Here is a 25,897-nt window from a genome sequence, read left to right as displayed (position 1 = left end):
CCCCCCCCCCCCCACCTCGAAAGCTTTTGCGAATTATATTTATTGTGCCTCCCGCGACTTTGAACCGACATCGTCAGCCCGTCAACCAGCATTCATTTAACAAAGTGCAGCTTTGCCGTGTTGGAGCTGGGCCAGGCAGGGGGGCTGTAAAGAGGACATTGCCATGCGTGTCAGCTCGCACAGGTGACTGAGGCCACCTGTCCTGCCACTGCGCTTGGCCAGTCGATCGCTGTTCTCCAACACTCGAGGCGTTTGACTTATTAATGTATTGTTGATTTATTATTTATTTTACCGGGTAAGGCCCACTGAGCTGTACAGCTCCTTTTCAGAGGCGACATTGGCCGCGAATGATAGCGCAACGAAGTGGCTTATCATGTGCACATTCATAGCAGCCAAATACTCTTAAGCGCTTGTTTCTAAATGTAGACGGAAAACCCGGAGGACCCGGAAAAAAATCCACGCGACCACGGGGAGAGATACATGAAAACTCAAAATATACAGCAGGCGTCAGGGTCGAATAGAACCCACGACCTCCTGTGGACCAGGCGAGGTAGTTAACATCTCGCCACCGCGGCGACTCTCGTAAACGTGTAGTTCTGACTTCACGTGCGTTGTCCAAATCCCCTTCCTTCCCCCCAATCGTAGCAAAATATAGCGAGAGAAACAAGATCCTTTAACATGACTATCATCACAACGATGAACACCGCTGGTGCAGAAGCCATCCATTGACCCGAGGCAATTTAGCCGTTTTGTTTTTTGAAACCCATCTTGATAGTCACGCTCACAATACAATCGCAAAATTTTACAATGAAATTTTTTTTGTTCAGTTGCTTAAGACAAAAAAGAAAAAGAAAAGTTGCCACATTTATTCACGACGGAGAGGCTTCCGGCCGCCGTGGCAATGCGGAATTTTCACTCAGAGCTTCAACGGGCCGGAAACTGAGACGAGCTCGATGTGAAGCTTTCGTGACTGCAACGATTCATACTCTTAGGGTTTTTTTTCGGCAAAGTCACGTAGGTAAAAAATAAAATTAAAATTAATAATAGAAATAAAATAAAATAATAAATCACATTTATTATTTATTATTTTTTATTTTATTTTATTTCTATTATTACTTTTATTAATTTTAATTTAATTTTTTACCTACGTGACTTTACCGGAAAAAACCCCTAAGAGTACTGAGACGAGCGCCAGTCGTCCGCTGGTTTAATCGGAGACACAAATTCACCACTGTCGATACCATCCCTGCTGCGACCCACAATCGAGGGCGTTTGTCACCGCAGTTGTTCTCACCCCCCCCCCGATCCTCGTGCCGTGGATGCGTGTGGTAGGTGAAGCGCGTGGTGCAGCAAGAGGGATACTCGCGAAACAAGCGCGGATACAAGTCCTTGGACAACTTCAACATCGACATGAACGACCCGCTCTTCAGCAAGCAGTGGTACCTGGTATGGAGGACCCCCCCACACCCCGATTGTTACGGCCGCCACCTTGTCTCGGATCGCCTGGGATTGTTGACATTTTTTTTTTGAGTCAGCCGTCCGGGCTCATCTGTGAGTCTTCTGCGAAACATTACAATTCCCGGTTGTTATTTTTTTACGAGTAATTTTTTTTCCCCTGCACCTCTGATTAGTATGGTTGGCTACGTACGGCGCGAAAGAAGTGTTTAAAATAAAAAGAGCACGCCACTCAAAGCAACGCGTGTACACGCAGCTCTCCTCTCCTCCAGGATTGTGATATATTCTTCCCATTACATATGTTCTGGTTTGTACCTCAAGAGGTGGCAACCTTCGTCACTATACATGGGCTTAATTTGCTAATGGTCCCGGATTAATGTTACTTTGCGTGCGTTTTGCAACCTGAGGCTAAAATGCAAAGTGAACGCTAAAAGCACTGCACTTATGGGCTAAAGAGGCGCTTTCTGACGCAATGAAACCGCGCCGTCCCATTTGTCCGCCATCACGTGTGCTCCTCGGCAGCCGCAGCTCTGCCAACGATGAAAAGTAGCAAGTCCGTGACAAGTCATTAAATAACGCGATACGTGACAAAATCGATACGTGACAAAATCGATACGTGACAAAATCGATACGTGACAAATTCGTTGCGCCTCTCTGCGCGAACGAGTGGTGGATGTCCATCCCGTGGAAAATGCGCTCCAAGCAGAAGTCGTGCACCTGTGAGCTCTTAAGCGGACACGTATTTCCTCAAGTGTTCCATGATGCCGCACCGTGTTCACAGTCCTGCTGAATACGTCTCTTGTGCCTCTGCTGCATTGTCGCTCTCTTGTACCTCCTTATTACCCCCCACCCCACCACCATCCCCCTCCTCATGCCCCACATTCACGGTCTCCCCCTGCCCCCCACCCTCGCACCCCCCTCCCCCTCCCCACGTCTGCCTCTCGATGTCCTAGATAAACACGGGGCAGGCAGATGGGAAACCTGGACTGGATCTGAACGTGGTGGAGGCTTGGGAACTCGGCTACACGGGCAAAGGAGTGACCATCGCCATCATGGATGACGGTGGGTCCGTTTTGTGTTTGTTCAAAACAAAACACAGGGCCACGTTTTACAAAGGTGTTCTATTGTGAACGCTGCTGGTGTTGCGTTACACCGCTGATGTTTTGTGCATCGACCGCAGGTATCGACTACCTTCACCCGGACCTTGCCGCCAACTACGTGAGTCAACGCACACTCGCTCACTGCCGTCGACGCGCCGAATCGCGAGCGGCGTTGGCGCGCGTAACGCCCAGCGAACGGTGCTGCTGAGCTGTGTGAGATCTGATGAAGTCGTGCGCGCTCAGGGTGATTTGATCATAGCCTCAACAGGGTCTGTGGACGGTTAATTTACGTTATATATTTGTTTTATTCGCATTACGATCATTATTTTGCTGAGTTATGCGTACTCCTGTGTGCAACGCGCACTTGGAGGTGTCACCACCTAACGAGAAGCTGCAAGGCAAAGGACAAGCGGAGTGGGGAGTGAATGCAGTGGTTGTGACACCACACCACCGGTTTCTGAGATTCACAGCAAAGTGAGCCGCTGTGGCATCAAAGACGATGTCACGGCGCCATTGATCCTCCGTTGTTCAAACTGCAGCGCACATTGGAGGTTGACATCCGACACGGTGACACCACAAACGAGCAGGGCTGAATTCCTTGCTCGATATTTTGGGGAACACCGCTGTAGGCTGGCTTAAAAAGTGATTTATCGGCGTAAGGCACTCCCACTAGAGATACATGATACGCGCATCCATAATCCTATATTATCGCGCCCTATATTCCTATAATGCTAGCACAAGTTTATAGGAATATAGGGCACACGGACAAACATAATGCGATACGGATGTGGCACGTCATATATGATTCGCAGAGCAGCATCAAGGATTGTTCCAGCTGAGATGCAGCATTCACCACGGCACCTGCAGTAGGGCTGAACGATTAATCGATATAAAATCGACTTCGCTACTTGAAACAATGCGATTAGCAATTCGCAAAGGCTGCGATTTTTTACGATTTGAAAAGTCAAATTACTTTCTTATTGGAATTTATTTTTTATTATAACTTCATTTATTTAACTTTACAATTGTTCTATGTTTGAGTGTTCTATTTCATTTTTCAAAAATTATGAATACATCTTGGAAGCAATTCATATATTTTAAGTTCTCATCCTTGCATTAGAATAGACAGAGCAGTTAATATTTTGATGGTATCATGTGGTAATCCTCCATCACATGTTTAACATCTACTACACAGTGAATATTGAACTGAAGCTTGACTTAAAAAAATATTTAATCGCAAATCAAATCGCAATCGCAATATCTGTCAAAAACATCGCAATGAGATATTTTCCCCAAATCGTTCAACCCTCACCTACAGTCAGCCCTCGAAGCTCCCTCGCCATCAACCAGGAGCATCGTCAAGAAGATGCTTTGAATGGTTAAGGGGGGAGGGGGACACAGACTACGAGTTAGGCGCACACAGGAACAACACAAGCTGAAGTGGCTCATGAATTCTGCCCGCTTACATTGTGCAAGGTTTACGCTGGTGGTCGCCTGAATGGCTTGTTCGGCATCGAGTGGCTTAGCTTTGTAATGGTTAACTAATGCGGGACGATGTGCAACATTGTTCCCGGCCTGCAGCAGCAATAAAAAATATATATAAATGAGCAGGTAGTAAAAGTGTAGCGAGCGGAGTGTGCACTTAACCGGGCTGACAGTGTGAATGGAATGGATTTGTAATGCACTTCCAATGAAAGTCTGCGTGTGACAATCTCCGCCTTGTTTAACGCATCACGTAGAATTAGGATTCTGCAAGAAAAAAAATGGGTTTTGTTGAAACGTGAAATCGCTGGAATTGTCGCTTTTGCTTAGTTTTGCTCAGCCCTGCATTAAAACTTGAAACTGGGGGTAATGGAAATAATGTGATTGAAAAAGAACATGCATATTCGTGGTAAAAAGGTGGCATTTCAACAGTGAAACACATTGCTAAATTGCAATACAAATAAGTGCCATAACAAACCGTGTACATGCCGATGCTTTTTGTTTTTGTATTGACGTTCAATGCGGAATGGTATTTATATTTTTTACATCTCAAATGAGTACCTGGTGCGGTGGTGTGTAAACATTGGCCACTAGGGAGACAAAGGCGGCCAGACGTGCAGCGGTCCACCCACCCCCTCGTGTGCCGTGCAGGCCTTCATAGGTGCTCGCTAACAGCACTTGCCCCAACAGCCTGCTAAGGCTATACGGGGGATCTTAGTCTTCGTAAATGGTAACAGTATGAGCGACGTAAAAGGCCACATTTTGAGATTTGCGAATGTCACCCCAAACTTTACTTAATAGAAGAAGACGAAAACCCTCTGACAATGCAGTACATACTATGACTCAAAATAATCATAAGCGGCATTGTCGAGAATAGATGATAAAATAGAAAAGCGGACAATACGACTCCATATTCCCGTCTCTCCGCGATAATAAAAAAACGTATTTCACAATCCATCGCCTACACGGGGACATCCGTACTCATGGAAGTACAATACTCACAGAAGGCCGTGCTGATGATGGGTTGTGGAAGAAACGCATTACTTTATGTCAAGTAGACGGATACATGGAGACGATATATTGTACGCTTATTTATTTCATTACCTACTATGGCATCACCGCTTGGCCGGTGCCAAGGTCTTGGAAGCAAGGACGAGGCGACTCAGAAGAGGAGTGGGTGGAGAGAGTCGTATTACTTCTCATCACCGGCGCAGAGCCCCGAGTCCCCACCACCAGCCCACTCCAAAGGGCGATCCTGTCAACAGCAATGAACCAAACCTAATGAACAAAAAGCGGAGTGAATCTACGCATTCGTGCCGAATAATCCCATCTCGCGGTGCGTCGAGAGGCGAAAGACGCCGAGATTTACGTTCACGCCGCGATCCAATTAGACTCTCCGACGACGGAGGGCTCGCGTAAAACAAAACGCCACTTTGAACAGATTAATTCTGCCGGCGTTGGTTATAACAGGCGAGGCGACGGGTAAGTTAATCAATCCGTGTTTGCTTTGCTCGCAGCATGCCGAGGCCAGCTACGACTTCAGCAGCAACGACCCCTTTCCGTACCCACGCTACACCGACGACTGGTTCAACAGGTAACGCGCGCGTCGGGCGGAGCGCGCAGCGTCCCCCGCGGGGTAGGAGAGAATTATGAATCGAGATTTGAAGTTTTCGTGACTGCAGGGGCCCATACTCTTTGGTTCTTTCGGTAAAGTCACGTAGGTATAAAATAAATTAAATCACGACGTTTCGATTGCACCTGATGACGATTGCTTGTGTTGCGATCTAAACGTAGTGATTTAATTTATTTTATTTTATACCTACGTGACTTTACCGAAAGAACCAATGAGACTGCCACAGTTGGCTTCGTCATTTGTAAGGGTCCAGAGTTGCGATCTCGATTCGGGGTCAATTCAGACGCTCATTATAATTATGATCGCCGCTCGAGGTTGGATGTAAGTCAGAATATGAACACTGGAGGAATCCGATGAGCTATGAAGCTCTTTTTCACAGATGTCCAGTAGGGGCGGGTGAGAACGTTGCAACAACACACAGTACGAGAAAGGTAAACAAATCACCCAAACATACAAAGAAAACGAAACCATGCCCATTGTCCAAGGCAAAGCCCACTGAGATATTAACTTATTTTTCAGAAGCGACCTGGCCATCACAAATGATAGCTCAACAAAGTGGCCCATCATTAGGACATTTATAGCAGCTAAATAATCTAAATAATCTCAACGCATGTTTCTAAATATGGAGGGAAAACCGATGGACCCAGAGAAAAAAATCCACGCGACCACGGGGAGAATCAACGCAAACTCCAAATATACAGCAGGCGTCAGGGTCGGGATCGATCCTCCGACCATCCTGCATACCAGGCGAGGTAGTTAACATCTCGCCACCGTGCCGCCTCGGGGGGGGGGGGGAAGTCGGCAATAGCATGTCCAACGAATAGGTTGACTGCACAAAAGGGATGTTCACCGTGGAATATCTGGCTCACGTCCACGAGTGGATTTAAGCTTCTTCCCTGCATGCTCGAGTGAGCAGAGATACGCGCTGACGTCGCCTTGGAGTGGAAATGAAATGAGATGATGTTATTTCCCCCTCAAGCTAGGCTTGCAATGTGCGCTTCGTGTCTGTGTGTGTGCATGTCTGCGCGCGCGCGCGCGCGTGTGATGTGAGGAGCGGTATCACAGTGGTTCGTTCACTGCATTATGAACCCGGCGACCCAAGTTCGATTCCTGTTCACGGCCGACATCAGCGGCGAAAATATTTGAAATGTCTCTGGGCCCCTCCCACCCCCCCCTTCTTAAATGGGTACCTGACGCGGTGTCAAAATCTTGACCACTGAGGAGACAAAGGTGGCCGGGCGTGGCACTGACCACCCACCCTCTCGTGTGACATGCCGGCCTTAATTTGCACTCGTTAACAGCACATGCCCCAACAGTCTGCTAAAGGCTATACGGGGGACCTTTGTCTGTGTGTGTGTGTGGAGCAGCCATGGAACCCGCTGTGCGGGGGAAGTTTCTGCAGTCGCCAACAACAACGTGTGTGGAGTGGGAGTCGCGTACAACTCACGCGTGGCAGGTACCAGAGTCACGCGCACAAACACGAACAAACGATCCCCCGAGGTAGCCTCGACACGCACTGTCGGCTTGCAAGTTGCTGCTCGCGGCCACCGCTTATTGCCAACACGGCGGACGATGTGCGCGGCATGGCCAAGCACCACGCCCAGACGCGACTCAGATAGTTGCCACTGATTGTTGCCCGCTGCCGGCTACGTAATGCGGTGCAGTAATTACCACGCGCACGCATGAAACACACCGGCATTGGGCGGCCCACACAGGAATTGCTCGCCGCACCGCTCCCAGTGGCTTGCGAAAGAAGTCTCTCTGGCCCTTTTCTCCATCCACAAGGTAAAAGGTCTCTGTTGTTTAGGGCACGGGTCCACACCTTCTCTCCCGCAACGCCCCCGAACTTCGCCTCCCGCTCCCTCTTTTAACCTCTTCCTGGCTCCGCACCTCGTCGCACTCTGTCCCCATCACTCATCATCCTCTCTTTTTTTTTTACGATCAGTGGAAACAAGAAGATGCTCGGTGTAGTCGGCACTTTGCTTCGTTCATCATCCTCTCTTACCATCACCTGGCATAACCGTCCCACCTGACGGCTCACCCAACCCTCCAGCTACTTTCCCCTTTTGAACGTTCCGGCCAATCCTCTTGCTCTCCGTGCTCTAACCAATCAGAGCGTGGAGTGTTTTCCCCCGCCTTCTTTATTTCTGTGTCCCAGGGATCGTGCGAAACAATCACTACACTTGTAGCAGTCATTGTACAAGCCCCGAAGGTCGAAGCGCCTTTTCCAGAGCTGATGACAAAAATCACCCGAATGGGCCCCAATCCATCCTGATTGCTAAGTGTGGTTGAGCCCCGGTTAGCAATTGGACGGGAGGCGGCCTAGAAACACCAGGTGGTGTTGCTGATTTGGATTGTGAGGGTAGCCGGGAGCTGGCAGCAAAGCAATTGATTATATAATCCATCTCTTGGGAGGTTTGAGTGTTATTTCCTTATACGTGTGTGGGTTTTCTCCCGTGTGTTCTAGTTTCCATTAACACAGTGCGAGCTTCCCGCGAATAGAATTGGCCAAAATCCAAATACAGGGCCCTCCTTAGTGACTCTTGGGACAATAGCCACGTTCGTGTGTTGCTTGTTTAGCTCACGTGAATAGTTTTGTTATGCTGATGACACCGGATGTAGCAATTCCGCAGAGCTCCGCACTCACACGTGGAAAAGGCGTTCGATGAAATCCGACTTGATGGCAGGCTCACACCCATCATCCTCCTCGGGTCGATAAAATTCGCACCACATTGTTGCGAGCCACCAGTGCTTATTCTGTGGCGACGTCGGTCCCGGTCAACCGAACGTGGAAATTTCCACCACGACAGGCTTGCTTGCGGAGGTAAACACTGACAAAACGCTCATTTGAGGAGGGAGAAACACCTTTGACTCCGTAATGTTACCACCGTCTAAAGCGTGTTTTTATTAATTTTTTGCGTTGCCTGCGGGGGAAAAAACGGATGCTAATCACGTACAATAAATTTGCTGTCAGTGTAAAAGAGACGTATTATTGACCCTGTTGCGTTTGATCTCAGTTTGCGTCCACGTGCTCCCCCCACCCTCCCTCCCTCCCAAGATTAGTCGCTTGCTCTCGTCGGCGGCAACGGCAGCGAGCCGTGAATTAAATTGCTTGCAGCAAACGCTCGTGTCACCCCCAACCTCGGCTTCCAAACTCATCAGCTCCTTTGACAGCTCGGCGCGGGCGCTTTCTCCTCCTCCTCCCTCCTCCTCCTCTTCGGCAGAATGACAATGACGTAACCCCGCTCGGACTGCCGAGGCCACGGCACTGCGTGTGCCCTGTCAAGGGTCTGCGCTGTTACTCCGCGGGGCTTGATTTCTCCACACTTGAGTTCGCGTGATACCCCCCCCCCCAACACCCGTCTCCCCCCCCACCCACCCAACCATCAACATCTCGCCAACTCCTCCAACCAATTAATGTAACGAGCGATCGTCGCTAATACGCAACTGTTGCGTTCTGCACGTGCCGTCTGTCGCGCGGCGCGATACGCCAGGGCCGCGGCGGCCGTGGCATAAATCACCATGGCATTAAAACACGACGACGACGACGAATTAAATTCACTGTCAAAAGTGGGGATGTGTTCCTCCCTGGAGTGGCGGAATGGGACGCGCGGTGTGCGGCTGATGCAGCGGTGTGCAGCGTTGTGCGCGTGGCGCGCGCCGCCGGGAAGGAGGGCCTGGGTAGGGTTGGCGATCGCGGTGGCACGGGCTGTTCCGCTTGGCCGTGCCCGTGCATAATGCACTTCGGCAATGAATAGCGCGGCAAACCCGACGCGTAGAATGGGATTGTGGGTCTCGGGGATGTGGTTTTCCGGAGCACAAATGTACACGAAAACAGCCAGGAGTGAAATTGACGCACGTGCCAGAAATAGCGCACTTAGAGCGATTAAATGCACCGTGGCTCGTGCCTTCCACCCGGACCCGCACGTGTGCGCCATTGGGTGTCGGCGTGCACGTGTGCGTCTGTGTCTGTACACGTGCGTGTGTGTGGATCTGCATGTAGGTGTACGCCTCCCCTAGGTCGACTCAGCCTCAAATGAGTACCTGGTGCGGTGTGTAAGCATTGCCACTAGGAAAACAAAGGCGGTCGGGCGTGGTGCTGGCCACCCACCCCCTCGTGTACCGTTCCGGCCTTCATAGGTGCTCGCTAACAGCACTTGCCCCTACAGTCTGTTAAGGCTACACGGGGGATACTTATCTTTGTATGTGCGAGCACCTGCTGTTGTTTTGTGCGTGCTGATGCACGTGTGCCCGTGCGTGCGTGTGTATGCGGTGACGTAGCTATCCAGCGTGCGTGGCGGTGCTACTAATCCCGGGTCAAATGCAAATCACGAATCTACTTCTCCAACAATGGCAACAGTAGATGTCTCTTAAATAATGAGCATTTGCCCCTTCGCGGGCGCTAGCAAGAGGAGGGTAAAGATTTGGCAAGGGGTGCTCCCGTTTCACGCTTTGCACGGGGGGGGCGGCGGGTGGCCAATACCAAGTGCTCTGCGCGCCACCGTGCCTCTACGGCTCCGTGCACGCGCGTGTGCACGTCCGTGCGCGTGATTCGCGCGCGTTCCCGTGTGGCAGGCATCCGCATGCTGGACCAGCCCTTCATGACGGACATCATCGAGGCGTCGGCCATCAGCCACCTGCCCCAGATGATCGACATCTACAGCGCCAGCTGGGGCCCCACGGACGACGGGCGCACCGTGGACGGCCCTCGTGAGCTCACTCTCCAGGCCATGGCCGACGGCGTCAACAAGGTTCGCTCCGGGAGTCGGGCGGGGATGTGCCATCGGGGAGAGCGGCTGTGGGGAGTCGAGAGGGCGTGGGGGGGAGAGACCGTGCGATCGCGAGGTGCTGCGGGCAGGAGGCAGCGCTGCAGGATCTGGCGAGTGTACGCGCTGACGCCTAATTGGGAGGAATTCCGACTGCGAGGCTGCGTTACCCATCCCCGCCGACCTGGCTACGCTCGCTCGTTCAGTGTCCGCGTGGCCTGCGAAGGCGCTATGCACTCCTCTGAAGCTTGGCGCCTGCTCGTTAAGATGACTCCGCTCGCTCGTTAACGCCAGCGCACGTGCCGTTGTGTGCGGGGAGCGGTGGCGCAGCGGTTAGCGCGCTCCACGAATAACTCGGCTGCACGAGTTCGATTCCCGCTCACGGCCAACACCAGTCACGAATATTTGAAACGGTCCTGGGCCTCCCCTAGGTCGACTTATTAGGAAGACAGAGGTGGCCAGCTTGGTGCTGGCCACTTAACCCCTTCGTGTGCCGTGCCGGCCTTCATATGTGCATTGCTAACGGCACTTGCCCCAAAGTCTGTACGGGGGGTCTTTGTCTTCATTCGGCAACAATATCTCGTCGTTAGTTCTCCTGGGTGCGTCCCCTCCGCTCTGTCACGAAGAGAACCGCGAGCTCTCTCACCTGTTGCGTCCCTGCACTTGATAATTGAACTGTAATTATAATTTGCTCTCTCATTGTATCCCAATACAACGATATTGAAAGCCTTCTGAAGGGCGACATGTTTTCGTCCACATTCTACAAATATGAATTAAGCACGTCCATATTTTAAAGAGAAACCCTTAAGTAAAGTCCACACGCAAAGCACGGAACGTAATTGTTCGTGGAAATATAAAAAAAATTTGACGAAAAATATCACGCGATGCCCGTGAGCTCCTCCACGCACCCAGACTCATTAACGCTCCCGCGCGGCCCGCTGCACATCATCCCGCTGGGAGGGAGGGGGTTGTCGCCACCACGAAGACACGCTGCTCTCTCACGCGCACAACCTCAGAGAGCCGAGGTCGCAGTTCGAATCCGGGGATCCTCGTTGGCCTGGGCCTGCTCTCATTTGCAACGTCGTCCCCGATGCCCCGGACGCGCGGGTTCTTTACGCTGGGATGTCCGCGAGCATCGCCGACGGGAAATCGCCGTTTTGTGCCGTCACTGGACATCTGCTCTCTGCAAAGTTTCCCAAACGACGCGATCTCGGCACGTCGTCGTCGCTATATCCCTCGGGGTTTGTCCATTGCGCCGTGGATACGTCCTTCGCTCAAGTCCAGATTTCCACTTTCGGCGGCATGCGGTTGTGCGTCAAGAGTCACTGGCTTGTGATTCGCTGGGCACGTGTTTATTTCACGTTCATATCGGCTTTATTCGGTCATTGTGCTCACAAGTGCGTGCACGGAATTACGCGCGTGAGAATCGATATGTTGCAGTTCATTGAAATCTTGTGAAAATGATTTGCTGATGTCATTAAGTGAAATTCTAACAAAATCGTACGGACGAGACAAAAAGTAATCAGTTCTGAAATCAAAATTGGATTCCCTAATCGTGACAATTCATTGAATTACCAGGATGGTGGAGGGTGGTGTGAATGACGTAATGCCCATAACACAGGCTTACTCTTTGGTTTTTTCGGTAAAGTCACATAGAAAGAAAAGCAAATGAATAATAGAATACGAAGTTTCGATTGCAACACAGGCAACCGTGATCAGGCTTGTTTTTCCAATTTCTAGAAATGACGCATTGCTATGAGTATGTGTGTGTGTACTCGTGTGCCGTAGGGAGCGGTGGCGTAGCGGTTAGCACATTGCGAACCCAGTGACCCGAGTTCGATTCCTGCTGACGACTAACACCAGTCGCGATTATTTGAACTGGTTCTGAGCCTTTCCTAGGTCGACTCAGCCTCAAATGAGTACCTGGTGTGGTGTATAAACATCGAGGCAAAGGCGCCCGGCCTTGCTGCTAGCCACCCACCCCCTCGTGTGCCGTGTCGACCTTAATCGAAGCTCAATAACAGCACTTGCCCCAAAAATCTGTTAAGGCTATACAGGGGATCTTTGTCTTTGTATCTCTGTGCACGACGTGTGTGTACATGTGGGTGTGTTATTGTTTGTGGAGCACCACGCGCAACTGTTTTATGATATCTATTGCATCGACGAAGGAAATTTCATTACAGATCCATTACGCCTTTGGTTCATTTATCATAGCCAATTGATCCCTTTCATGGCGAAGGACATTGTCTTGGAGACAGACTCACTCCAATGCACAAGGGAAGTGGGGAATATAAATAAACAGCTCTCTCTGGTTAATACCGTACGAGCGAAGTGGCATATACGTACACCGTGGTTTGCATGTACATTATCCAATGTGTATAAAAAAAATGTAAATATAATGAGGGCTGGGGAGGAGCGGTGGCACAACGGTTAGTGCACTGCGCTCTGAATCCGGCGACCCGAGGTCAAACTCCGGGAGCCAGTCCTGGGCCCTGCACCCAGCATCGTAAGGCCAGGGTCATATACCCCACAGGATCACCATGGCGTGGTGAGGCCTTCACCCAGCAATATATCAACAACGGGGCTGTACAAACAACGAGCGCTTATGAGGGATTCGTGTGAGGCAGTACGGCAGATATGTTACAAACTCTTTGGTTATTTCGGTAAAGTCACGTAGGTATAAAATAAATTAAATCACGACGTTTCTGGCGCATCAGGTGGGACAACCACAGAAATAAAAATTCTCTTTTTCCCACTTCAGCAATTGTTTCTTGCTGTGGTTGTCCCACCTGATGACGGACGCTTGTGTTGCGCCCGAAACGTCGTGATTTAATTTATTTTATTTTATACCTACGTAACTTTACCGAAAACTTCAAATCTAGATTGAAGGTATGTTACATGCCTGTACGGAGGTAGTGACCTCCTCCGTCTGCGCGTGTACATATTCTTTAGGGTGCTCCTGTTGCTTCCTCGTCAAAAAGAAGGGCCTTGCATAATGTAACAAGCTGAGCCTCAATGAGGTCCCCGTTTGTTCTTGTGGTGCTCTGCTTGCAAGTGCTCTCTAATAGTCAAGGGGGTCAAGAGGTCGTCACACCTAATGGCTGTTGTGGCACCGCCACCTCGCCATTGCTTCTGCTAGAATTCACAGCTGTCGTGTCGTCAGCACGCGGCTTCCAAGGCCTACTCTTACAGGCTCACCACCACCACTGCCTGCTGTTAGATCTTCCCTTTGGTTACCGACCCTGTTTGACTTGCCCTCCTCCGTCCTGCAAGTGTGCGTCGCCTCTGGCTACCTCCCCTTTCTGATTACATCTACAAAGGAACTCATCTTATCCGTTTTGAGGAGGGGGGCGCATACCCCGGATTCTATTATCCACATAGATTTCCGCAAATTGACTCCACTTGTCCACACGGGAAAAATTCCTGGACCCTACAGCTCCCACGGATAATGTGAGTCATGGGAAATAAGCTCTGCTGTACAGATTTTTCTTCCAGCATCTCTGTGCTGAACGTGCATCTCGCTTCAGCGCGGGTTAGCGTGGCTTGTGCTGAATAGCTCTACCAATGCTTTTCTCGTAGCTCCGCGTGCGGTTCGGCACGATGCCCCCCCCCCCCCCCCCCCCGTATTTCGCTCCACGTGCCGGGAGCTTTCTTCAATAATTCCTGAAGGAGCTCTCCCGCCACGCGGACGCGAAACGTCCGGGCATCATGCCGAACAACACGCGGTGACACGCGAAAGGGACCGTCCATAAATGGCGTCACGCACCTGGGGGGGTGGGTTGGTCAGACATTTGTGACGATGTGTGACGAGGGGGGGGGGGCGTGAGAAATGTGACGTCACATCAAAATGCGCAACTTTAAATAAATATAGAATTCTTATGACAACACTCCTACAACATCAGAGTGCAGCGCCACATTAAATACGCACTACAATGGCAATAGTTTAAAGCGATTTTAAGCATGTTTTGTTTTCAAAATGGAAATATGGTTTTGAGGGGGGGGGGCAAAGCTTTATGACGTCATATTTGAGGGGGGGGGGGGTCTGACTTTTTGTGACGCCGTGTGACAAGGGTGGGTGGGTGGGGGGGGTGTCAAAAATCGTCCAAAATCGGGTGACGTCATTTATGGACGGCCCCAAAACACATCGGATAGCTTCCACGTTGCTCGCCGTATATCCCAACCACCCATCGCCCTGACGACGTCGCCCCTCCAGGGCCGCGGAGGCAAGGGCAGCATCTACGTGTGGGCGTCGGGAGATGGAGGCTCCTACGACGACTGCAACTGCGACGGCTACGCGTCGAGCATGTGGACCATCTCCATCAACTCGGCCATCAACGACGGGCGCACGGCGCTCTACGACGAAAGTTGCTCCTCCACGCTCGCCTCCACCTTCAGCAACGGGCGCAAGAAGGACCCCGAGGCCGGCGTGGTGAGTTTTTCTGAGCAACGGGGACGAGGGTGGCTGGGAGGACACGACACCCGTGGGCTTGAGTGGGGAGCTGCGTTATTGACGCGCAGGTTGACATCGATGGGATTCCGCTAATGGAATACGCGTTTGTGACTAATTGTGTTGCGCTCCTGAAAAACAAATGAGATGAAAATCCAGTGGGTTGTAGATGTGTCGTGCCTATAACAGAGGAGTGAAGGAATTCCTCATTAGCAGCAGCCTAATGCATCAGAGGCATGCAGCAGCAGCAGCAGCATCTGCGAACAAGCGCAGCTCGTTGGCGTGACAGACGCACGGGGTGAAAGGTTTCACGGGAACCACGATCGTGTCTCGTGTCGCTTCCCGCCCAGGCCACCACGGACCTGTACGGTAACTGCACGCTGCGACACTCCGGGACATCCGCCGCAGCCCCCGAAGCAGCCGGGGTGTTCGCCCTGGCGATCGAGGCCAAGTAAGTCACCACACGCGCGCCCCCCCCAACCCCACACATTGGCACGCGATTGCACCCCCACAACACGCACTCAATCCGCCTACTCGCAACAAGAAAAAAACTACTTTGGGGGATTGTTTCAGGTTTTCCAGGACACCTCCATTATAAGCACGTGCTAGGACGAAGGGCGCCATTGCTCGAAACGTCACCGTTTGCGCACCTTTGCTTTTGAGGCCACAGTGTTATCGACGAACTTGACGAGTCCTGTTCGCTCATCGTGCTCGTGCGCCGCTGCCAACGCGAGCAGAATCGCTCAATGATTGTTTCAATTATAACCGGGCTCATTCCTGCGTACAGCCGCTCAGCGCGGAGCAGTCGGCGTTAAATAATCGCTCGCTCCCACCACCGACCTTTCCCAACACGCGCAGCCCGGAGCTGACGTGGCGTGACCTGCAGCACCTCGCCGTGCTCACGTCCAAGCGGAACCAGCTGCACGACGAGGTGCACAAGTGGCAGCGCAACGGCGTGGGCCTCGAGTTCAACCACCTCTTCGGCTACGGGGTGCTCGACGCCGGCGCCATGGTGCGCATGGCGCGCGACTGGAGGAGCGTCCCCGAGCGCTTCCACTGCAAGGGTGGCTCCATCACCAGCGCGCGGTGAGTGCCGTGTCACCGCTGCTACCCTGGCTGCCCCCGCTGTCCCAGTGTCTCAGTGCTGCTGCCCTGGCTGCCCCAGTGACTCGTTATTGTCCTCAGTGTTGGTGATTGCTTCATCCCAGCGCTGTGTCGCAGCGTTGCTCTCGCTCCACTCTCGCTCCACTCTCTCGTGTTTCCCTGGCCTGATCTCTCCCCTTTCCCCCGAGTCCGCTGCTACGCTCTAATGTAGTTTGGTTTTCATTTTTGTAAAGCATTTTGGGATACGATTGTGCCCAGAAGCCATAGAATTCTAAATTGCTGCTGTCATCCACTCGCGATGTAGCTCCACCCACACCCGCTGCTACTATATTAGCAACATTTAAGGGGCTGCCGTTGGCAGCGATGAATAAGCAACACGTTAAACAATAACACGTAAAACGTTGCTACGTTGCCTTGGAATGGCAGCAGTTGTGGTGTCTAATAGGCTGACGTTCGCAGCGATGGCATGTTAAACACTGCACGTGAATATCCATTGATTCGTCGATCGATTCTTACGTTCCCTTTACATTCGTCACATTTGCGCGCACGTGAGAATCGATTATTTGCGGTGTCTGCAAAATCTTTAGAAATAATAATAATAAGAAGAAGAATACGCGAGTGTTTGCCGAGGCTGTTTGAGCGAACGCAATTATTCAAATGAGCAAAAAACAACACGCGCGGTGGACAATGCAAAATGAGACCGCGGGGTAATGAAGCCAAGAAAATCATCACGAGCCAAGAGGCCAAATGGTGCGCGGGTAAAACACCGCGATCGGAGCCTCGCTGAATGCTCGTTGTCTACGAAATGTAAACCTCCTGACGGGTCGATTCAAAGCGCGTTGAAGCCTTCAGCTTTCTTAACACCTCCCAGATGTCTCGGTGCCCATCGTCGGTGTAAAAGGACAATCGACAAGCACGAGACAGCCAACGTCTCTGCTCTGACGACGCGTTCTCGACCTGCTGTGTATTCGTCTGTTATCTAGGGCAGTGTTAATGACAAATGAGCTGAGTGTTGTTATTCTTTTATTTTTTTCCATTCTGATGGCTGCAGTGGGGTCCTTTCACAGAATGTGCTCTCGACGTCAGGCACAAGGAAGCACTTTTCCCTTGCTCTCTGAATATTGCAGAGCTGTGGAGTGGCTCCGAAAGTGACATCATCGGATTTTTTCCAGTGTCTATCTGGGGTTTGTTGTATTGTTGTATTGTTGTTGTATTGTTGTTGTGCGCCCACTAGACTGGGCTTTTACTGAGCCGTGCGCATCAACGAGTGCTTCACCCTTAGCCTCTGCCGACTAAGCCTTTCAAGTCCGGGCTTTCGCCGATGTAATGGCAAAACGAAATGCATTTAAACCATTGGCGCGCGGGGGTCGGGGGGGGCGGCACCTGTTAACTCGCAGCGTGAAGCGGGAGACCGTGCTCCATTTCATTGTCGTGCCTCTCTATGGGCACCTCCGCCTCAGTGTCCCTCCGGCCACGGGTGGAGCCTCTTTCCCGCTCCCGAAGCCATCCAGGTGTAGGGTTGTTACGGGAGGGCTGTAGGTGCATGGGATCCAACGGGGAATAAACACAGTGGGCGGAGCTCCGGGAGTACACGGGGGGGGGTGCCCGCAGCGACGTCCGCATCAGGCAGCCTGGGGGGTTGTGATCCTGACGGGGGGTATAAAGGGGGAGGACAGAGAGAGCTCGTGGCTCAGTCTGGGAACGAAGGAGGAAGAAGGAAGATCTTCTAGTTAGAAGCCCTGGACTCCCCTCGACGCCGCCCTTGTAAGGGCTGCGGAGGATCGAGCCAGAGGCGTGGTTCCGTGAACCAGGGTCAGTACCCTGGGACTCCGGAGACCGTAGCCCGACTCACCAGTGTCGGGCCAGTTAGCCTCCCCTAGCCCGTTAGTGGAGGACTTGGGAGTAGGTCAGGACTAGCTAGGGTGTATCCCCAGTTATCCGGGTGAGGGGGCCGCTACCCCCTCTAGTGCTGTCCTGTACCGACAAGTTTGAATAAACATACGTGTGCCTCCACCTGGGGACCCAGAAAACTCTCTCCTTGCTCCAGCTGAATTTTTTTTGGCCAGGCATGACAAGGGATGTCACTGATCTGTTGGCAGCATGCCCTCGGTGTGCGCAGCGCAAACCACCGGCACGGGAGTCGAACCCGCCCTTGCAGTCCATCCAGGTCTCCCGAGTAAATGAACTGGTCGCACTGGACATTCTGGGGCCATTCCCCGCCACCCCCAGGGGTAACAGATATTTGCTTACTGGGGTCGAATATTTTACGCGCTGGCCTATGGCCTGGCCCCTGCCAAATCAGTCGGCAGCAGCCATCGTCGACGCCTTTGTCCAGGGTTATGTCATGGACAAAGGTGCTCCGGAGCGGTTGCTGACCGACCAGGGTAGAAATTTTTCCGGGAAACTCCTAAAACAAGTCTGTGATCTCCTAGGAACGAAAAAAATTCGAACCTCTCCTTATCACCCGCAAACGGACGGGATGGTCGAGCGTCTGCATCGCACCATCTCGTCTATGTTGTCGCAGCAAGTCTCGGACTCACAGACTGATTGGGACTTACAAATTCAAGGGGTTCTAGCGGCATACAGATTGGCTCCCCATGCTGCGACGGGATTTTCACCATTCTTTCTTATGTATGGCCGCGAACCCGACCCACCTGTTCCGGCACAGCTGCAGATCCCCGCGCCGCTGGGTAAAATTAAATTGGATGAACACGTTAAATTTAACCTTGACAAACTGACTGAGGCGCGGGATGCTGCGAGGCTAAATTCTGACAGGCGTCAAAAGGCGAACGAGCGCCTCAGGCTGGCTCGCGCGCACGTGCTGCAGTGGAAGCCGGGGGACAGGGCATGGCTGCACTGTCCCCAGGTACCGCTCGCGACCTCCTCTAAACTCGTGCGCCCGTGGCGGGGCCCCGTCGAGGTTGTCGAGGTTTTGAGGCCTCAGTGCGTTCGAATCAAATGGGGCAGGCGCCGGTGGTTTGTACACCCCTCTAGGCTAAAACCGTTTGTTGCGGTGCGAGGGCCCACTCCACACGCGCGGGGCCAAGCATGTGGGGGGTCGACCGACTCGGAGGGTCCGTCGCTGCTCTCGCCTGATGTGTTGCCGGCTGTCCCACCCACAGGTGCACCGGGAATGACGGGCTCACGCCCTAGAACCCACACGGGTGATGCCGACAGTCGCGCGACTTCAATCGCGACCTCACCTCGAATGGGACAGCCGCCACCGGATGGTCCGCCGTCCGGGGTTGCCCCGTGTGACGGGCCTGCGGCAAGGACGCGCGCTAAAATGCGCAGACTCTTATAATATACAGAAGGAAGAAAAAGAAAAATTTGTTTTTTATTTATTTTCCTTCACGTGTCATGGTTACTGTATGCTGCGTCGGTGGTGTGCTCCTTGCACACTGTGTGTGTCGTGTTGTGTGGGCGCGGTGTGTGTGTGTGGGTGCGTTGTGTGTCGTGGGTGTGCTGTGTGTGCTGGGGGAGTTCCTGGCTAGTTGTATATACGCGCTTTTACGGATTTCGTATTTATACGGGGGGGGGTGCGTCGGACATTCCCTTCGGGGGTGTGCTTGTTCTTCTTGTTGTTCTTGTTGTTGTTGTTCAATTTGCATTTTGTTGAAAAAAAATGAGGCACACACGGGGTTGAGGGGTAAATGTTCCTTTATTGGAATTGTTGCAGCCGGGACGGCTGCGAGCTGTAATGGGGGGAGTGATGTAGGGTTGTTACGGGAGGGCTGTAGGTGCATGGGATCCAACGGGGAATAAACACAGTGGGCGGAGCTCCGGGAGTACACGGGGGGGGGTGCCCGCAGCGACGTCCGCATCAGGCAGCCTGGGGGGTTGTGATCCTGACGGGGGGTATAAAGGGGGAGGACAGAGAGAGCTCGTGGCTCAGTCTGGGAACGAAGGAGGAAGAAGGAAGATCTTCTAGTTAGAAGCCCTGGACTCCCCTCGACGCCGCCCTTGTAAGGGCTGCGGAGGATCGAGCCAGAGGCGTGGTTCCGTGAACCAGGGTCAGTACCCTGGGACTCCGGAGACCGTAGCCCGACTCACCAGTGTCGGGCCAGTTAGCCTCCCCTAGCCCGTTAGTGGAGGACTTGGGAGTAGGTCAGGACTAGCTAGGGTGTATCCCCAGTTATCCGGGTGAGGGGGCCGCTACCCCCTCTAGTGCTGTCCTGTACCGACAAGTTTGAATAAACATACGTGTGCCTCAACCTGGGTGTCCAGCGTACTTACCGGTACTTCACAGGCACAGCCCCGTGTACAGCAAGGCGCACAACAACCAGTGACGATAACCGAGCATTTTTTGTCACTAAATCTCGTGGCTTTTTAGGTTTCGGTCGCGACTACTGTTTGCGGAAGTGACCAGCGACACATCTGACGGCCTTCCGGGGCGAGGGCGTTTAATTATTTAGTTTTCATGATTTTCTTACCTTTCCTATCGTTTGTGCATTATTTGTTTTGTGAACTTTCTGACCTGCCCCTACTGGACATCTGTGAAAAAGGAGCTTCACAGCTCATCCGATTTCTGGAAATTGCTGTGACATTTCTGGCCACTTCAGCCGCTCCACCAAGCAGCAGCAGCAACAGCAGCAACAGCCGCAGCATTTGGCGACCTTCAGAAGTTCGTTTCGAAACCTTTCACCCTTTAAGGAGTCGCTCCCCTTGCCGTTGCGTTCCGTGCGTTCCGTGCAGCGCCGTGCCGGGCCAGGGCAGGCTGGTGCTGACCGTGGACACGGACGCGTGCGAGGGGCGCGCCGACCACGTGCGCTACCTGGAGCACGCGCAGGCCGTGGTGACGGTGAACGCGACGCGGCGAGGCGACCTCACGCTCAACCTCACCTCGCCCGCGGGCACGCGCTCGCTGCTGCTCGGCCGGCGGCCCCGCGACTCCGACTCGCGCGTCGGCTTCCACCGCTGGCCCTTCATGACGACGCACACGTGGGGCGAGGACCCGCGCGGCCGGTGGACGCTCGAGGTGGGCTTCGCCGACGGAGCGGAGGGTCCCGCGGCGGCGGCGGCGGCGGCGCGAAGCGGCGTGATCTCCGAGTGGACGCTCATGCTCCACGGCACGCACTCGCCGCCCTACGTGGGTCAGGTGGTGCGCGACTCGGGCTCCAAGCTGGCGATGTCGCGCCGGCAGGAGCTCGAGCAGGAGCTGGGCGAGGCCGTGGCGCGAAGCCTCCGGCGGAGAAACGGCGGCCGCTAAGCGGCGGCGGCGGCGACGACTAGAATGGAGCCCTCGAGCGCGCACGCACGCGCGTGTACACACACACACACACGTACATTCACACGCACGCACATAGAGCATCTCACACGCGCGCTCACACGCGGGTGCAGTCCATCACGTGCACACGCGTAAGCTCACACCCACGCTGACACACGCGTACGCTCACACATATGTTCTCAAACACATATGTATGCTCTCACACACATGCCGACGCGCACACAGCAGCACAGCACACACTTGTCCTCACACACGCGCACACACACGCACACACGCGCGCGCTCACACACACACACGCACACACCGGGCCAAGCTGAGTAGCAAACACCACGCGCGTGTACACACACACGCACATCCAGCCACCGACATCGCTAATGTAATATGTACTCTGTTTCTATTGGGCCTATTATGAGTAATATTCTTGATCATAATAATCTCTTCTAAAGATGTTTAATAATGTGAGTTTTATTTTATTCCACCCCACCGGCACCGCTGAGCACCGACTTTTCATTTGGCTTTGTTCAAACTCGAATGCACACGTGGATATATGCTACGGAGGTCATCAAACATTTGCGGGAACACTGCCCGCACAAACGAGACGAGGAATTACGTGGCACTTTCTCACGATTGAAAAACAATGCGGCCAAAGTAATAGACTCCACGTCCGGACTGTGCCACGGGTCTGATCGATGCTGCGAGCTAACGCGTATCGACAGCCCCCCCGTATTGCCCATCAACTTTTGTGATGATAGCAGTTAGGGCGTTACGTAAAATAGATGCTTACTCCTCACCCCAATTCGGGCTCTCCGTGCTCCAGAAAACGCTCTCGCTCGTTCGTATGTGGGTGTCGTTCCTCCGATAAACAGAAACACGCATCAGTGGTTGGTTATTTTTTTTTCTAAATCCACAACACCACCAATTGTGTGCACATCACTGCCATAACTTTTTCCGGTAACATTCCGGCCTTCAAAAGGATTGGCTCCACAAACAATCTTTGCTTATATACATTTCATAGCTTTGACAGCCCCACTGAAATGAGTAAAACAATTGAAATTCGAAAATGAACTCGAAGGGAAATAATCACGCTTTCGAATTTTAACAATCGGCCGTGGCGTCAATGCCTTGCGCTGTTGGTTCCGACCGTGGAGGAGCTGCAGGGTTAGAGACGCCCCGCGTCTCGCGCTCCCCTCCGCACCCCAAGTGCAGTCGGTCTCTGCAGCGTTCCCACACGCCAGCATCCACAGGCTCTTCAGACCTCTTTGAGATGGTCCTCAGATTCAGCTGTGTAATGATGGGGCTGTGGGCACGCACCCGTGCCGCTTGAGAAGGAGACAGGCAGGTGAGCGGTCACGCGCCGTCACGCTTCGGGCGTTTCGGCTCCGCGAGCCCACGATAGTCTCTCGGTGCCGCCGCTGTGGAGTGGCCCTCCTGCTGCTCGCTGACGGGTCTCCCGCCTGGCCTACACCGCCATGTCCTGATTGTCACAATCTCAGCCCCTCTGTCATTTATATCGGAATCCCATTGCCTTAGGGCCCCGTTCGGTGTTTTCTGCTCACAATAGCCGCTCACAGTAGGCGCGCACAATAGCGTTCAAATTTTCAAAGGCCGCATTAATGAGCACGGCGCTCAGGATTCCGAAGCGTCTTTCCATCTGGCACCGATTGCCCGTTGCGTTTTGAGTGCAGAAAAGCGGCGGAGTCGTTCTCTGATCTCGGTCCAATCCCCTAAACGCAAGCTCCTGTGGCTCCTCCACGTCATTCCGCAACGGTCTGTGCACGGAGGCCAGCAACAGTGTGAGGATATGGCGACCGGCGGTATCCCAGGCAGATCCTACGTTTCTGTAAATAGGAGACGCGGTTTTGCTTGACAGTTACTTGATAAATACTGCACACACACACACACCGGTGTCTAAGTGTTTCGGCGCAGTGTTTTTATCACTTCGTTTATCAATCTCTTGAGCGTTTCGTGAGAGAGGGCCTTCCTCCTCCTCCTAAAAATGTGCAATTTTAAGAGATGAGAGAAAAAAACGTCACCGAGCCGTGTGCCGGTGCCGAGAGATGTGTGCTCGGCTTGCGACCGCATTTACGCCGGATGTCCATCGAAGAAAACATTAAAATTATTTGTTAACATTTTGAGAGATTAATATATTTCAGAAAGAAGGGGGCGAAAAAAAACCCCCTAAAATATCCTATAAAAATATATAAGTGTACTGTTGTAGTCTCTGCCTGTTGAATTAATATTTGAATGTAAACATGAAGTACCGTATCGTCGTTTTAACATGACGGGGAGCAGAGCAATTTACGCCGTGTTCTCGCTGACCTGTCGCCATTCCAAATCTTGCCCTCTGCGTTCATCTCTTCTTTCGCGAGGTGTGTGTACGGAACACCTTCTCTCGTCAACCAAATGTGGCTTTAGTCTCCGTCTAATTTTTTTCCGGCTGCGTATTTACATAAATGTTCCAGTTTACTCTCTCCTCGTGCTTCCGCCTCCTCGTGTCCGCGCGAACGTTGCGTTTGAGGATCGCGAGGATCTCTCCTCTCTACCCTCGCCCGGAGCCGCGAGCGTCAATATGGCATCCTTTGCCCCGGCTTCTAAGCTCCTCATTATTCTCAAACTATTCAACTTGTTTATTTCTTTTTGAAACCAGGTAAGACCCACTGAGCTGTATAGCTCTTTTCCACAAATGATAGTTCAACGAAGTGGCTTATCGCATGGAAAGTTATCGGAACCAAATACTCTAAAACGCCGTGACGTTGATTCTAAATGTGGAGGGGGAAAATCCACGCGACCACGGGGAGAGCGACACAGCACACTCCAAATATACAGCAGCAGGCGTCAGGGTCGGGATCGAACCCACGACCTCCTGTATACCAGGCGAGGTAGTTAACATCTCATAGCCACCGTGATGATAATGAGAGAGAGAGAGACGCGCAAACTCCAAATATGCAGCAGGCGTCAGGGTCGGTCCAAATATACAGCAGGCGTCAGGGTCGGGATTGAACCCACGACCTCCTGTATACCAGGCGAGGTAGTTAACGTCTCGCCACCGTGGTGCCCCGTGTCTCGGAGGACGCTTGCCCACATTTAGACAGCTTGAGCCCCTTTCCCCAATGGATCATGGGCTCCCAGACAAGATATTTCACTCTTTGAGTTGCAGCGGAGGTAGCTAAACATTTGTTGGCACAATTTTCAATTCTATTTTAAACGCAAGTGATCTTTTTTTATTTTTGGGAATTTTTTAATTATTTTGTAACACAACTGGGTTCATTGCCATCAAGAAATTGGCACCGCGAGCATTCCTTGTTGCCCCTCGTCGTCTCGCGTGGCGCAGAGACTCGGCCAGAGTTGGAGGCAAGGGACGAGGCGGTGAGCGGGGAAGCCACTCTGCTGGACTCACGCGGATCTGTCACCCCTCGTGGGGGTGCTCGGTGGACGCCTGTGCGTGTGCCCTGTCTCTCTCGAGCTGTGGGTGTTGTTCGCATTGGGTGGTGTAGCGGTTAGCGCTACGCTGCGCTACGAACCCGCCGAGTCCCGAGTTCGATTCCCGCTCACGGCCAATACCGGTGGCGATTATCGGAATCGGTCATGGGCCTCCCCTAGGTCGACTCGGCCTCAAATGAGTCCCTGGTGAGGTGTGGAAAACATCTTCACTGGGGAGACAAAGGCGGCCGGGCGTGGTTGCTGGCCACCCACCCCCTCGTGTGCCGTGCCGGCCTTCGTAGGCGCTACTCGATAACAGCACTTGCCCAAACAGTCTGTTGAGGCTATACGGGGGATATTTGTCTTTGTTGTTCGTATTAAATTAAAGCCACTGTCTGCTGTTCGTAGGAAGTAAGGGTATTGCACGTGTGCAGGTTCGTTTAAGGGCAAACGAGACACTACATTGGGGATGACACCGAAATGCTAAACGGTTATAATCAGCAGCAGCAGCAGCCATGGTCATTCCACTGCTGCATGAAGGCCTCGCCAATCCGCCGCCGTCACTTACGATGTCATTGTGATCCACCAAGCAAGCCTGCGCACGAGCTGATTCCTGGCCTTATTCTCGGTCAACGTTGGGGGTAGGGCTCTAGCCCCCACCGTATGGGGGGAGGGCTTGCCCATGCCTCCGTAATCAAAACAAACAGGGTCACCGTGCGTGGGGGGAGCGTGCCAGTGTCTGTTGTGTTAAAGAACGTTGGTCTACGCAGCATGTTGTGCTCCGTTCAACGCGTGGTAGAATTTCGCGACCAATATCTTCCATGATAGATGGGTTTTTTTTGGGGGGTTAGATCGCGTAAATATATAAATGTGTCGTTAAACCCGCCACCGCCCGACACAGCCAACTAGTAGGGGTTGTCACGTAAGCAGAACGTGCCAATGCGTCACTATTCACCCAAAAAAACCTCGATTATGGATGTTGTGGATTGGGCCCCAGCGCTTACATTGCTGAGAACGAAGTCAGGACCTAACAGACGGAACGGAAGAGTAAAACTACACTCGAAGCAAACCGAGCAACCGTTTCACACGTTTTTGAAAGTTTTAATATGAAGGGTTTAGCTCAGAACGCGTGGCTATAGACGCACGGAGGGAACGATGGCTGGGGAACGATGGAACGTGATCTCTGTGGCACAAACGAGTTGGTTTCTCAGCTGCGCGTCGTCGGGAGGGAGTGGGAGACGCAACTCTGCGGGCTCTGCCACC

The 25,897-nt window shown here is 52.6% G+C and overlaps 1 protein-coding gene across 1 annotated transcript in view; it reads left to right on the top strand.

Annotated features, from left to right (window-relative positions):
• The window catches only part of PCSK2 (proprotein convertase subtilisin/kexin type 2), a 34,693-nt gene extending 11,008 nt beyond the window's left edge, over window positions 1-23,685 (top strand). Inside the window, exons 3-12 of the mRNA XM_078858208.1 lie at window positions 1,333-1,446; window positions 2,409-2,517; window positions 2,636-2,673; window positions 5,555-5,631; window positions 7,038-7,126; window positions 10,246-10,421; window positions 14,650-14,865; window positions 15,234-15,334; window positions 15,742-15,969; window positions 20,683-23,685. Coding sequence (XP_078714334.1) covers window positions 1,333-1,446; window positions 2,409-2,517; window positions 2,636-2,673; window positions 5,555-5,631; window positions 7,038-7,126; window positions 10,246-10,421; window positions 14,650-14,865; window positions 15,234-15,334; window positions 15,742-15,969; window positions 20,683-21,196 — 1,662 coding nt within the window. The 3' untranslated portion in view covers window positions 21,197-23,685. The remainder of the gene's footprint in view (window positions 1-1,332; window positions 1,447-2,408; window positions 2,518-2,635; window positions 2,674-5,554; window positions 5,632-7,037; window positions 7,127-10,245; window positions 10,422-14,649; window positions 14,866-15,233; window positions 15,335-15,741; window positions 15,970-20,682) is intronic.
• Window positions 23,686-25,897: the final 2,212 nt, after the last annotated feature.

Source organism: Lampetra fluviatilis, chromosome 7, assembly GCF_964198595.1.
Source record: "Lampetra fluviatilis chromosome 7, kcLamFluv1.1, whole genome shotgun sequence".
In the NCBI taxonomy this organism is placed as follows: Eukaryota; Metazoa; Chordata; class Hyperoartia; order Petromyzontiformes; family Petromyzontidae; genus Lampetra; species Lampetra fluviatilis.
This window is presented reverse-complemented; position numbering and strand designations above follow the sequence as displayed.